Source organism: Antedon bifida, chromosome 6, assembly GCF_963402885.1.
Source record: "Antedon bifida chromosome 6, ecAntBifi1.1, whole genome shotgun sequence".
NCBI classification, from domain to species: domain Eukaryota; kingdom Metazoa; phylum Echinodermata; class Crinoidea; order Comatulida; family Antedonidae; genus Antedon; species Antedon bifida.
In genome coordinates, this window is record NC_136231.1 from 9828300 (window position 1) to 9843236 (window position 14937).

The following is a 14937-nucleotide window of genomic DNA, read 5'->3' on the forward strand; positions in this document are numbered from 1 at the left end:
TCTGTACAGTGTCACTATGTATGATCACATGACTGACGCGTCACAACGTAAACCCTCATTATACAGAGGTAGCATATACATTATGTGACACTGTATGAATAATGCCTATGATAATTATAGACACAATATCGGCTACACTGTATGTTATTATATTGAAGACTTAAACAAGATTTAAAACTGCACAGGCAATCACCAGAGAGTGCATTAAATGTCATCTGTCTAATTACAGCAGGAGACGAACAAAACAGAGTGTGTTTCAAAAATAAAATTCGTTCATTTCACAAACGATCTATGTACAATCGATATTAAAAATACTAGAAATACACACAAATGGGACACGTAATTAACTCTGAATTAATGTAAAGTAATTAATCACACAACTTCCTGGTCTATAAAGGCTAATTACATTGTAGAATAGTCATAGTAACATCGTGTTGCTAGCTTGCTATATATAGATCATTATTACATTCGATCATCTATTACAAATTATGCATTTCAGTATTTGTAGGTTATTTGTAGGATATTTGTAGGATATTTGTAGGCCCTAAACTATAGAAAGTCAGGTTTTTTAGATTAAATATTTGAAAAGAAAACGTATTAATCGTAAACGGGACTACAAACAACAGCACAGCGAGTAGTCAACCAAATTATGTATTAACTACTGTATTAACATTACAGTATATGATATTCAATAATGATGATTACTGAATGATTATATGTAATAATACTAAAATGCCTATCATCACTAGATAACAAATCACAATTTAAAGAATTAATTTTACTCAAATACCGTACCTAGCGAGTATTAACCCAATTATTTTGAATAAAACTAACGACTAATCAACCACTTTGCGTCATCAGGATCAGGGTTAATTACAAAGATAACAAATTATTTAATAATCTTTCACTAAAACAATAGTGCATTGAAGACAAGATTAATATAATCACGTTACAGAAAACCACAGACTAATTTAAAGATGCTGGGTTACTAAACAACGCCATAAATCAGACGTGAGAGTTCTATAGATGAAACCATTATCTGTAAATTAGACATTAAGGATATAATTCAGCCGTTATGTCACATTGATGAATCAATGTGTAGCCTATAATGGGTCCCGCTTGTATTCTAGTACATGCACATTACCATTCAGTAACTTTCTGAACATTGAATAATGTTAAATCGCCAATTACACAATTTGATAAATGAAAATACATTCTTTCTGAAGCTTGGTTGTCACTTGGACGCAACGACGTTGGCTTATAGGCGCAACGACGTTGGCTTATAGGCGCAACGACGTTGGCTTATAGGCGCAACGACGTTGGCTTATAGGCGCAACGACGTTGGCTTATAGGCGCAACGACGTTGGCTTATAGGCGCAACGACGTTGGCTTATAGGCGCAACGACGTTGGCTTATAGGCGCAACGCATTTTAGTCGACGTTAAGCGTGGTTCCCACTAGCTACGCAACGTAACGCAACCTACGCAACGTAAGCAAATGCCCTTCTAATAATTGTGTTTGCCCCCGCCTGCGTGAAATCAAACCTGCTATGTTTGCAGCACTATTGCGTCGTCGGTTCCCACTTGTGATTACGCAATACAGCACTTTGCGTCGATACGTCGCTGCGTTGCGTTCTAGTGGTAAAATCAATTGCGATGCGCTTACGTCCCCTAGCAACATTTAACACATTGTAAGGTATATTGGCATTGTTCAGGAAAGACAGAAACCAATAGCAATCTATAAAACCTCTATGAGAAGGAAACTAAATTTGAAATATTGAAAGAAACCATGTAAACAATTGAATTGCTACAATTTATAATACATGTATTATAATGTATGCGTAAGCTTGGTTCTCACTAGCTATAACGTAACGCAATCTACGCAACGTAAGAAAATGCCCTTCTAATAATTTTGTTTGCCCCCGCCTGCGTGAAATCAAATCCTGCGATTTTTACAGCACTGTTGCGTCGTCGGTTCCCATTTGTGATTACGCAATATATCACTTTGCGTCGATACGTCGCTACGTTACGTTGCGTTGCGTCCTAGTGGGAACCATGCTTAAGTCAGACTCTCGGTACACGCATGCAATTATACAATTCGACAACATAGGAGCCGGCTCATTCGATCCATACAATAATATTACGAGAACGTAATTGTGATAAGGTAACTTGATATTTAGAAAGTCATCATCGAAATCGAAATAATCTAATTCAAGATTTCATTTCATTACACATTTTAATTAAACCGGAAGGAAGGCATCGGATGTTGACGACGGACACAAACCTCGAAAAACTAGTGGGCTTATTCACTCCCACGTCATGCATTTCACATCGTTTGTTAGTATCAAAGTCCTCCTACGGAACCTAACAATTTATGTTTTGGAGTATTCGAGGACGTAAGCGCAACGCAAGGATGGATTCTTCAACTCGATCAGTCTCTTGAATCAATCTAAACCAATTTTTCTTGTGTCCAATTTAACATTTTTTAATCAATCGGTGATCAATCAAGTTACATCCAATTATTAAATAATGAATATTCACAATTCAATCATTAGTTATCAATCTATTAACAAATACGCAGTACAAAACTAAATATGCATACATAAATCTTTTACATGATTCATCACTTACGTTCGCCGTATAAATTATAAAACTTAGAGTAAGGCTATAATAGCTGTGAGCACTAAGTTTCAATGCATAAATATTATATATGACATATGACAAATATGCCTAAAATAAAGTTACTGAAAACAATGCAAAGTGGCTGATTGATTGACTGAGGGACTGCCTAATGACATTGACTGACCAGCAAGATATCACAATATGATAATAATTATTATTTTTTCAACTACTGGCTATAACCATTGACAGACTGGCTGACTGAATGAATGGACAGGTGATAAAGGTTGACTCCATAACATGCTACACCCAATCACAGACTGATAACAGACCGTGACTGACTATAATAACAGGATGACTAACCAGATCAAACTGATTGGCCCCATAGTAACTGACCTGATTGATAGAACCGATGGCAGGCTGATCAGTTGGCACGATAACGAACTGGTTGACACGAAAACAGACTGATTGACATGAAAACAGACTGACCAAACCCGATAACAGACTGATTGACACGATGACAGACTGACTAAACCCGATAACAGACTGATTGACACGAAAACAGAATGACTAAACCAGATAACAGGCTAATTGATAGTATAACAGACTGACGAAACCCGATAACAGACTGATTGACACGAAAACAGACTGACTAAACCCGATAACAGACTGATTGACACGAAAACAGACTGACGAAACCCGATAACAGACTGATTGAGACGATGACATACTGACGAAACCCGATAACAGACTGATTGAGACGATGACAGACTGACGAAACCCGATAACAGACTGATTGACACGAAAACAGACTGACTAAACTCGATAACAGACTGATTGACACGAAAACAGGCTGACTAAACCCGATAGCAGACTGACTAAATCAGAGAGCAGACTGATTAACGGAATGATTGACACGAAAACAGACTGATTGACACGAAAACAGACTGACTAAACCCGATAGCAGACTGATTGACACGATAACAGACTGACTAAACCCGATAACAGACTGATTGACACGAAAACAGAATGAATAAACCAGATAGCAGACGGACACGACAACAGACTGAGTGACAAAATAACAGACGGACTCACCAGAGAAGAGTGTCCAAATAAAAGATTGACTGACCAGATAATTAAGAGACTGGATGATTACTAGATGATTACAGATCTGATTGATTATGCGAAGGAATACTGACTGAATGATTCACAGACCTGAATCGAGTGGTCAAGCGGTTAAAACAGGGCGCCGCAAACCATAGCTATAAAATTAGGTTCAAATCACTCCTCGACCATTGTTCTGTCGTGGTAGAACAAGTCACGGATAAGGTCGGTGTACATATCTGGCTCGTAAAGAACCCAGTTCTTACTTTCGGAAGGGAGTTAGGGCCTACCATGAGTCCATTCAGCCCCTGTTGGACAAAGACTGGGTGCAGTTTGGTGGCAGCACTCGACACGAAGGCCAGTTAGGCTGAGCTGCAAGTCACAAGTTAGCAAAGATCATGCTACGAAGGTATGTTGTTTTGTTTTTGTTATCAAAATATACGACTACAGATAAATTAAATTTAATATAAAAAGATTTTTAGAAAATATCATGATTGATTTGGCTATTATTAGAAAATAAAAATAATGATGTAGGCCTAAATACTCTACTCCGCACAAACAGCAAATTACAATTATAGAACAGTGGAAAATAATGTCTAATCATAAAGGGAATTAGGAAACAAAATGTTTACAATTTCATGGACACCCACACACGAAATAAAAACGTAGCGTACTTCTAAGACTAAGAGCCAGGATTGAACGATTCGTGTGTCCACATTAAGAAAAAAAATTTAGGGAACATTAATTTAAGATTCGGAAAGAAAACAATTAGCAGTGGAAGAAAATCCTTGCATAAGTGGAAGAAGACTATGAATTAAGGCCTATACCAAATGATACCTTGTGCCGCGAAATAGGACCTATAAAAAATAACATTTTCTTATAGGTCCTAATTTGGACCAATCATGCGCAGTGACCGGTTCAGTTAATCTAATAACTAATTTTAATTAGTTATAACAGGGGAAATGATATGGCAAGAAAGTTTGAAGGAAATATCCTTTCCACCACCAACGCGTTAAAATCGAGTTACTCTTGACCTATGCGAGATAAACAACTCTGGATATAATCCTGTATACTTACCGTCTTCAGTTGACCTTATCAACACAAATTATGAATTAAATACCGATCGATAGCGTTGAAAACAACAATCATCTTATCTATTATTGTACATCTTTACATATATACAACACAAATAACATACAGCAAGATCTAACGGTCAAAGACAGCTTCATTGCATTTTGTAAATTATTACGTAGAACAAAATATAGTGTGCTTGCTCTGTTCTTGTGCATCTTTTCAATTCAAATACTTTATTTCGTCAAGCACTCTGGATCGAAATGTGTCTTGCTTGCCACATATAAAATATGATAAAATGTGTAAAAACACAAACAGGGTAAAATACAAACCTTAATAAAAGGGTTAAAACATGGTAAGTAGTAAAAAGATAGTTAAAATGGTTAGAAAACAGTGTCTAGAAAAATTGAAAAAAAAATGTTCACCCGACAAAAGTTGCATCACAAAGCCTCGTAACAGATTGGAGAAAAGAATTACGTAGGCCTAATCTATTTGTTTTCATCATAAATCGTTATTGTGAAAGCAAATATAGTTCGGGAGTTGACAAGACTAGTAACGCATAGGCCTACTGTTATTATTATTATTACATTTTTTTACTCAGGGTAACCCAAACAGTTTAATAAAAGTTAAAAAATAAATAAATAACTGGTTTTCATCATTCATCATCATTATTTACTGTTGAATAATGATACCCACGATCGATGGTCACTTACGGCCTATTTGGCAAAGGCGTCTATTCATTCACTTTCAATAAGAAATCTGTAAATATAACAATGAAAAAAACAGGCATTTATTATTAGGTCTCTGTGCCTAAAAGAAGAATCATCCTACGGATAGATACAAGTGCACGCTTTCAATGAGCTGTTTCTAGTGCGTGGTAGGCCTGAGGAACTCTTTCTAATAAATAAGGTAACATTACAAAAGAATATCATAATACCATTCATATTTGTTTAGTATTTTCAATTATATAATTTCTCTGATGGAAGGTATATTTTATAGAACAAACAAAACAAACAAACTCGCAGATTTTCAACACAATCAATATGTTTTGTAACTACAAGGAAACCAGAGTTTATAGAGCAGTCTAAAAATATCAAATCTTCTTTTTAAAAACAAAACAAAATTATTCTATCTTTTTCAAAGAAGGTTATTGATAATATGTCAACTATAAATAAAAGTAAACTGAAGCCCCTGGCATAATAGTCAATACACGTGCATAATTATAGTTCATTTTTCGTTCTGTGTATTAGACCTATATTTGTGTACACACTTGTAGACACTGCTTCATAAATGTCGTCAGATAAGCTGAAGGTTTCTTGTTATTCTAAAAGCATAATTAACAACAGCGCTAAATGTAAATCATTCATTAAAGCGTGTCCAAACTAAAAAGGTTAAAGGTACACAAGAAATTAATTGCAATAGTTGTATTACGCTATTTCTGAGAAGCTAACGTAATTTTATATTCTTCTTATTATTATTATATTATAACGTTTTCAAGATGCACGTCAGGAACACGCGTGTGCACAGAAGAGAAGCCCGTTTATACTCGCACAATAAACGACGACGATATACAATAACACACACTCAATAACATCGTTGTATCGTAACGATTTTATGGTTTTTACTGGTCATGACGTCATTTGATTGGATTTTGTTATTATTTTTCACCGACACAGTATGAATGAATATTCTATAGTTCTAAGATAAAAACTTTTCTAATTTCTTTTGTTTTCTGTAGAAAATGTATTTATCTATTTATCGACGACATTCGTTGGTATTCGTCAGTATAAACGAGCCTACATAGTCTTCGTTGATCCATCATATAAAACAACACTATTAAATGTGTTTTGAAAACACTAATGTAAGGAACACTTATGATATTATGATCAAGGCGCCAAAAGGAAAGTTTAAGTGTTAATTAATGCTCGACTCAAACATAGGAATTGGAGGGTATTGGTTGTGTAAGTCTTGAAATGTGTTTACATAAGGTCTATTTTATTAGGAAGAAATAAAGACCTTTGTACTAATATAACGAATATTGGTTTTTGTTAACATGTAAAAGGAACTAAAAATAATGGTGTTATGATGCAAACACATGGTTAAGAATGAGATAAATGTATCCATTATGACTTTCTGCATTCAATGTCTCATAAATAATAATGAATACATAGTTTCTATAAATTGTCTACCCTTTTTGTTATTTTGTGTTTTTTCCTTCATTTATTATGTTAACATTTAGTATCATACTTATCATCCATTATGACTTTGAAAACGAAGAAGCGTCGAATGGTCCGGTTATTGGATATGAGATGAATGACATTCTTTGATATTCCATTGTACATGATGATGATAATGAATGATGATGGTAATGACGATGATGAATGATGATAATGATGATGAAAATAAATGATAATGAATGATAATAATGATGATGATAATGAATGATGGTGAAAATGATGATGATGATAATGAATGATGATGATGATAATGATAATAAATGATGATGATAATGAATGATGATGATAATGAATGATGATGATGATAACGATGGCGATGATGATGATCATGATGATGAATAATTCACTTAGCTTTTACAATCATTGCCGTTAATGTATCATTTTCGTGTTTTCTTAAAATAGAAATAATCCATAAAATATTGCGCATATATAATTAATAAAACTGTGAATTGATTAGAAACCAATGTAGTAGATGATTGCACTCCATAGGACAAAAATAACTCGAGACTATTTGTAATATTACAACACCTACTGACAATTATAAAGTTTTGAATATTCTCAAAAACATCGATTAAAAAAACGTATTTTCTTAAAATAGAAATAATCTATAAAATATCGCGCTTACATAATTAATAAATCTGTGAATTGATTAGGAGCTAATGAAGCTTGGAGATTATCTATTTCTGCTAACAATAAAAATAGCACAGATCTCGAACTATTATTGTAAAGTTTGAATGTTTTCAAAATCAATTTAAAATGTACGTACTGTCGTTGTTTCAAAAGATTCGAGGAAGTAGTATAATTATTCATACACACAACAAGCAATGCAACACGACTAATTTGTTTTAACGTTTAATAATACTGTAGCCTATATAAAAATATACTTAGTTTTGAGAACAATAAACTATGAAGGGTATTCCGTTAATACCTGGCCTTTTTCCACCCCAACTTTTGCCATCCGGTCCTTTGCTACCTGGTCCTTTGCCACCCGGCCCTACCACATTAGGTCTTTTGCCAAGACCGGGTGGAAAAAGGCCACATGACAACGGGCCGGAATCCAGTAGTCATGTGTATAGCATATTCTTAGCCGATATAGAATATTTAAAATGCACACACATAATATACATAGACGCAATTATTTTCCTAAGTGCTACATTTAGGGATCGATTTTTTATAGAATGTGGAGTGGACAAGGCGCAGAGCACTTTAATCAGTCGACGAGTTAAAATACACATTGCGCATTTAAATCGATAGTTCAACAAAAGTTCGAAGTTTGGGAGCTCATTTTAGAAAATACATCATTCACTTGAAAACAAATGATTACTTCGTAAATGAATAAACTAAATCCACTTAAAAGTACTCTTGAGATGAGTGTATCAAATAAACGTGTACTTCAACATCGACATTTTTATCGACCCTGACATCACTCCTTCACCTTCAATGCCATTAAATACATAATAAAATCAGCAAAACTATTCATTAATATTATAATGATACGGTTGGTTAGCTGCTGTTGACGTTTATGTGGACATCATAAAAAACAATGTAACTAATAATACGTCATCGTATTAACAACATTGGCATTGAAGTTTTGTTTTCATTTTAACTGTTACATTAATAAAATTGATTAACAATCATGAGTTGTCATACATACGAGTAAACACTGATTTATATCTTTAAAAAAATATAGAAATAATAAGTAATATTCAGATATTTTATTTCTTAAATTAATACAGCTAAAAAACATTTACTTGACAATACTGTCATAAAAGTTGTCATATACAGTATTTATTTACTTAATGTATAAACAAATCAGGCAAAGAACATTAATTCTAAACCGCCCGGTGATATACTGAAATTTAATTAATTAATTTGAAACGATAAAGATGAGGAAATCTGTGAGAATGAGAAAAAGTCGCCCCAACCGATTATTATTAATGTATAATAAATTATAATATTAGAGGTCATATTACATGATTCGCAGTAAATTGATACTTCTCTACAATTAAAATTTTCGTTAGGATTTCTAAGGTATGCAATACAGGAGGAATCCACTTTCATCTTTCCCCGAGTACGTAACTATTGTTGAAATGTTTGCATGGTGAACTGACGCTTCTTAAAACACTACATATACTAATATAGTAACACTACGAGAACAAACTTAAGGGGTCATCCCTTTAATAGAGGTATAGACATTGACATGTTAAAATCGTTGTGTCTCTTTAACAGTGTGCCCCCCTGAATGAGGGTTTCCCAGAGGGGGGTCTACTGCACAATATGACTGATGTCTCAATACATAAATTATTCAGTTAACGTATGTTAATTTGTTTTAATTTCTTTTTTAAATATAAAAAAATAATCAACGTTAAATTGTATGAGAGAGAATATTTTTAAGTTTCTTAATGTGTAATATTTTTAAAAAAAACATGATTACTGCAATTTAGCTATTGTATTATATTATTCTACAACAATGTAGAAAAAAATACTGAATGAAATGAGTGAGTGGCAACTCGTATAGCAGTCAACATGAACATGAACAAATTAATAGCAGTCAACGTAGTACTGTATTTCAAATGATTTCCAATAAATCATGAATTGTGAAAGCAATGCTTGTTTAATGATGAACATTTTGTTTTAGTTTTGTTCCATGGGTTTCAGCCACCCATTTGTGTCCGTAAAAAATAAATGAAATGAATAAGAATCAAAAATGCCCTTTGGTTAGCATTGTGGCTTTTTATAATAATATACAACAAAGTTTCAACAGTACACACAAAAAGAAAAACAGTACTATTATAGAAAAATACAAAAAGCAATTTGTAACCAACCATCTAATCTAATTGACATTACAATCGATAAAATGCATTCATTTTTAGTCATATGTGAAGTAAGTCTATATTTTATGTCTATGGTTTTATCATATAAAATGGGAAATATATCTTAAAATATACTATTTAAAATGTCAATTTGGGGGCGGAGAAGATGGGGGTGGAGGAGGTGGTGGAGGGAGAACACTTAGAAAAGACAGTAAATTTATGGATTGACTGTCACCAGCAACTGAAGGCGAGTTAGGACAATTCGTTGTGGTACTAGAAGGAACTTGTACTAATAATGGTGGTGGCTTGGATGTATCTATAAAAGGAGGCAAGCCTTGAGGAAAAGGTGGATGCGGCGGCAGTGTAAAAGGATAATGGCCTGGGTAGTTCTGTCCATATGCTGGTTGCATGTTGTAGGAACATTGCGGTGATGGAGGGTACATCGGTAGTCCCTGGCATTGATTATCATACTGCTGGTAAAAATGTCTCTGTTGTGGAGGTTCATATTGTTCGTATTTGTGGCATTGTTGCCATACATTTCCAGAAGATTGGCTACCCTGTTGGTTCCAATTATGGCTACCCTGTTGGTTCCAATTATGGCTACCCTGTTGGTTCCATTTCTTCCAATTTCTATCATTCCTAATTCTGTTTTGATGGCATTTTGAATTGTCTATAAAAGAATACAAAACAAACAATACATTTTTATCAGTTTATTTATTTTTTATTATCATGGGCCCTGGTTAGAAGTACATGCTTTTATCACTTGAGGCCTACTTACATTATGGCCACCCCGATTCAGGGGACAACTATTAAGGGGACACTTTTCCCAAAGATGTCCCCTTAATAGGGGTTTAATGTACTTCATGATTGCCACCACTACCAATACAGATACTGTTTACAACCATATTCACACAAAAAAAACATGAAACTTGCATATTCAGCACCATTATAAATGTATAGAATAACCCTTTGAAAAGCTTTTAACAATTTGTCTTTTTAAATACGTACCATTTTCACTAACATAACCTTTCTCTTCATCAATCAATCCTTTTTGACCTGTCCTATAAAAAAAGAGTGGAAATGTTAACAGAGCTATTAATGTACTGTAGCTCTTCATTCTACAACTCATAACATTTAAATTGTTTACATTTTTATCTCTTTCTATGGTGATTTAATTTTCAGTATTTTTTTATGTCACATCATTTAAATACAAAAATTCTTTAGTAAAGTTTGTCTTTATGAAATATTACTAAAAAACAAATAATCATATGTTTAATATGTATTATTTATATTCAAGAACACTAAAACAGTGTATGTTGACGTCATTTGTCATACGATATTAATGTCCGAGTATAGAAATCCTAATGTTTGCATAACAGTAATAATAAATGTATTATTCAAATGGCTAATAGCATGTAGTAATTAAATTTTAATAAGGATGTAATAAAGCGGAATACATTATGAAATAAAACATTTGTACAAATATTTATGGTGGAGGAGTATCAAAATTAAAATTGTAAAGTAGATGCAATTAAACATTCATGAAAAATGGATAAATATATAAAAGGACACATTTTGTCATGACATGTGATTTTAATTTGCATTCAGTACTGATATCACAATTAGGATTTGGTTGGTTAGTTCTTTAATTTGGGAAAGCAATATATACACCCCATTCCCTTCAGCGAAAGTGAAATGAGTACGTCTACTCTATTGAACTCTTACATCATCAAGAGTGCAATTTGGTTATATGTGCGTTCTTTCTTGTTACACAGTGATCAACCATGCTCAACACAAGGCTAAAACGTTCAAAATTCAATCTGTAGTCTGTAGTGTGTAAACTGCACCGTCTCTGCATACAAAATTGGTTTGTTGCTTTTCTAAATTTGTTAGGTCTTGGCCTAACCTCTCTTTAAAGTAGTTGTGTTATAAAACAAATAATCAATGCTTTATATTTGTGCAATGGAACAAATAAATTCATTCAGTGACAGATGAAATGTTGTATTATTACCTCATGAAATTATTTGTACTGTTGCATTCATAAATTTAAAACTTTAATTATTTGCATAATATGGACTGGCAATGTTAAAATGATTTTGTTTCCATATGTATTAAACACACCTTTGCGATGGCAGTTTCCTTTTCTGAGGATCTTTAGCCTGCTTTCTTTTAGCCTTTGCATCCTTCTCTTGTTCATCATCACTGTAATCCAATAATTCTGCAGGAGGCTCCTCGTCACCCTTCCATGATGCATCCGATCCTTTTATTCTGTTTAGTAAAACAGGAAAGAATACCATATTTATTCAAATAAACGTCACACTTTGAATAAACGCCCTTCTCGAATGGCGCCCTGTCAAATAAACGCCTTAATTTCTATTTATAGTAGAATTCATTGACTTCAATGATCTACAATTTACCAAGCATTTTGATACAATTTTTACTGTATTTTATCATTTCATGATTTTAATTGTGCTGTATTTTTCATATTTAGGGAGAATTTATTTGATTATACATGTTTCTATATTACACCCAAAAAAAAAACACCGAACAAATATGGTATGTAAAAAATCTAAAACATATTTCTGGTATATAACTCAATAGGATCGAAATTCAATTAAAACAGTAATAGATATTGAATTTCTATTAATTATATCTTATTTCTAATCTAATCTAGATTTCATCCCCAAGGCCTAGTTCATAACAACTGCAGTAAAAAGAACATAACAGAAGCCTACTTGAGTAGCTGTGAGGTAAACACATATGACGTGATTTCTAATGAAGAAGGAGCATAATACAGGGTGCATTGAAGACGAATAGCAAGTTTTATTATATCTTCAACAGAGTTGAACCTCATCGAGTAAAGAGGGTTTTGAACTGGTCCAAATACTTCAAATACCTGAAACAAATTATAAAATTACTAATGATATACTTTTGATTTCTGTATCTTCTAATCAATTGATACAATGTATAATTAATACTATATATTATCATAGATATCAAAATTCTAGTACTGCATGTCTTTATATAATTATATATTTATATTCTGATTTTAGGAAATATAATAATCCGTACATATTAAATAGTATTTAGGATAGTTAATCAGCTTGACTCACCGTTCCTAAAGCTTGTCTATCTTCTTTAAAAAGAACAGTTTCTACATCGAGAGCTGGAGTATTTTCTAAGGATTTTATAATTACTATCAAAGAAATATGAGAGGTTTACTTTAAGAAAATAAAAATTGTTGGTATAACAAAAAAAAATGTTTTTGTTTCAAATGAACCAAGACATTTTAATTCCTAGTATTGATGCATAGCATATTTTAGTATGTATCTGATACAACAATGTCTTGATAAAAAATACATTTACAAAAAGTGAAGAAGAAAACTTTTTTTTAATGTACCTTTCCTTTCTTGACTATAGACACAAATATTAATTGGCAATCAAAATCCACAAAATACATCAACAATAGTGTTTTTGTTAATTTTGCAAATTGTTGAACAAAATCGGTCATAATTTATACAAAACTCGCCCTTAATATGTGCAATGTTCACATGCAATAATACTGTATTCAAATGCATATATTGGTTTATTTGGATAACAAAGGCCATCTCAAACAAAAATTCATGTTCAAGTGATGTTAATTAATAATAATGCTTTTAAAATACCAAATACTAAATTGGATGAATCAATGCAGAAAATTATCAAAACAAAATTCCACATGCATCATCATAATTAATTAAAGCCAATTTCATTTACTAAAGTACTATTACATTGATGACTATGATATAATCTTGTTAGTATCTTCATCACAGACACTAATTAATTACATTTTGTTCTTTCTTGGAAGAGAAAAGCTTCTTATCGAATGTCAATGTATTGAAATTGTAATTGGATTCTTACATCACAATTATTATTTTAAAAGTTAATTCATGGAAAACAACACCACCAAAAAAAGATAATATTTCAATTATATTAGACAGATTGTTTTTGATAGAATTTAAAGTAGATTAAAAAAAAATGAAAATTGGAATTACAAGAAAAATATATTTGAGTATAATAGAGTCATGTGCTGAAGATTAAGGTATTCTTCATGAAATAGTATGTTATTTATTGATACTGTTACGATTTATACATAGACAGAAGGAGTTGAAATAGACACATCCACTATGGTGTAACAATGTATACTGCCCCTCCATCCACTCTCCTTGCCTTTTATTACACCCCAGAACACAGGCTTGTTTTAACCTAATTTACAGTGCTTTACGTCTACGTAATATAGAATTGTAAGGTATATAAATACCCACATAGAAAAAACAATTCAGGTCAATATAGTTGATAATCAACAACACATCAGTGATTTATATAACAAAAATAAACCTTGTATTTTGCGATACATAATAATAAACAATTTATTTTGTTTTTTTCTTATGTAATATAATTAAATATGATGAAATAATGTTTAAAAACTAAATTTTCTTTTTAAAAAATTCCAGCAGTAGAATCCCTATTTTAGGGGACAACTTTAAGACCAGAAAAATTGTCAGTCTAGGGTTTTCCTCTAAAATAGCATTGGCTGTAGTGTTAAAACATATATTGACCTGTGTTTGTTTCACAGAAAAGTGTCCTCTTAATAGGGATGTACCAAAGGACCTGTACTAATCTACAAAAACGTGTACAATTGTACAGGGATCTTCCCAAAAGACATTTCAAAATTATAATATTGTGCGATAATATTGTTTCTGGACATATATTGGCTGATCATTGTCTTATGGTGTCATAGGACCAATGTATGTTTAAAAAATTGGAGGAAATTGCATTCAAATTATTAGGCCTGCGAGTTTATAAAATATATTTTAATTTAAATATACAATACAAATTAAAATAAAAAATTACTCAAATATTTCAACAATCTGCCCTATAAACTGAAAAGCTTAAAATATACAGATATCACTAATTATAAACATCTACTTTCTTTCAAATGTCTAAAAATACAAAGTACTAGTATTTACGTCACATTTGTAATAAAGTTTAATAGAATACTATTGTAATGCTTTAAGCAAACCAAAATGACTGTATATGACTTTGATTTGTGTAC

At 32.3% G+C, this 14937-nt stretch overlaps 1 protein-coding gene across 3 annotated transcripts in view; it reads right to left on the reverse strand.

Moving 5' to 3' along the window:
* Positions 1-7874: 7874 nt before the first annotated feature.
* The window catches only part of LOC144845313 (uncharacterized), a 45125-nt gene continuing 38062 nt past the window's right edge, over positions 7875-14937 (reverse strand). For all 3 annotated transcript variants that reach the window (XM_078702549.1, XM_078702548.1, XM_078702550.1), the window contains exons 11-15: positions 12956-13038; positions 12578-12738; positions 11964-12110; positions 10851-10903; positions 7875-10512 (exon numbers count right to left, since the gene is read on the reverse strand). In XM_078702549.1, coding sequence (XP_078558675.1) covers positions 9989-10512; positions 10851-10903; positions 11964-12110; positions 12578-12738; positions 12956-13038 — 968 coding nt within the window. In that variant the 3' untranslated portion in view covers positions 7875-9988. The remainder of the gene's footprint in view (positions 10513-10850; positions 10904-11963; positions 12111-12577; positions 12739-12955; positions 13039-14937) is intronic.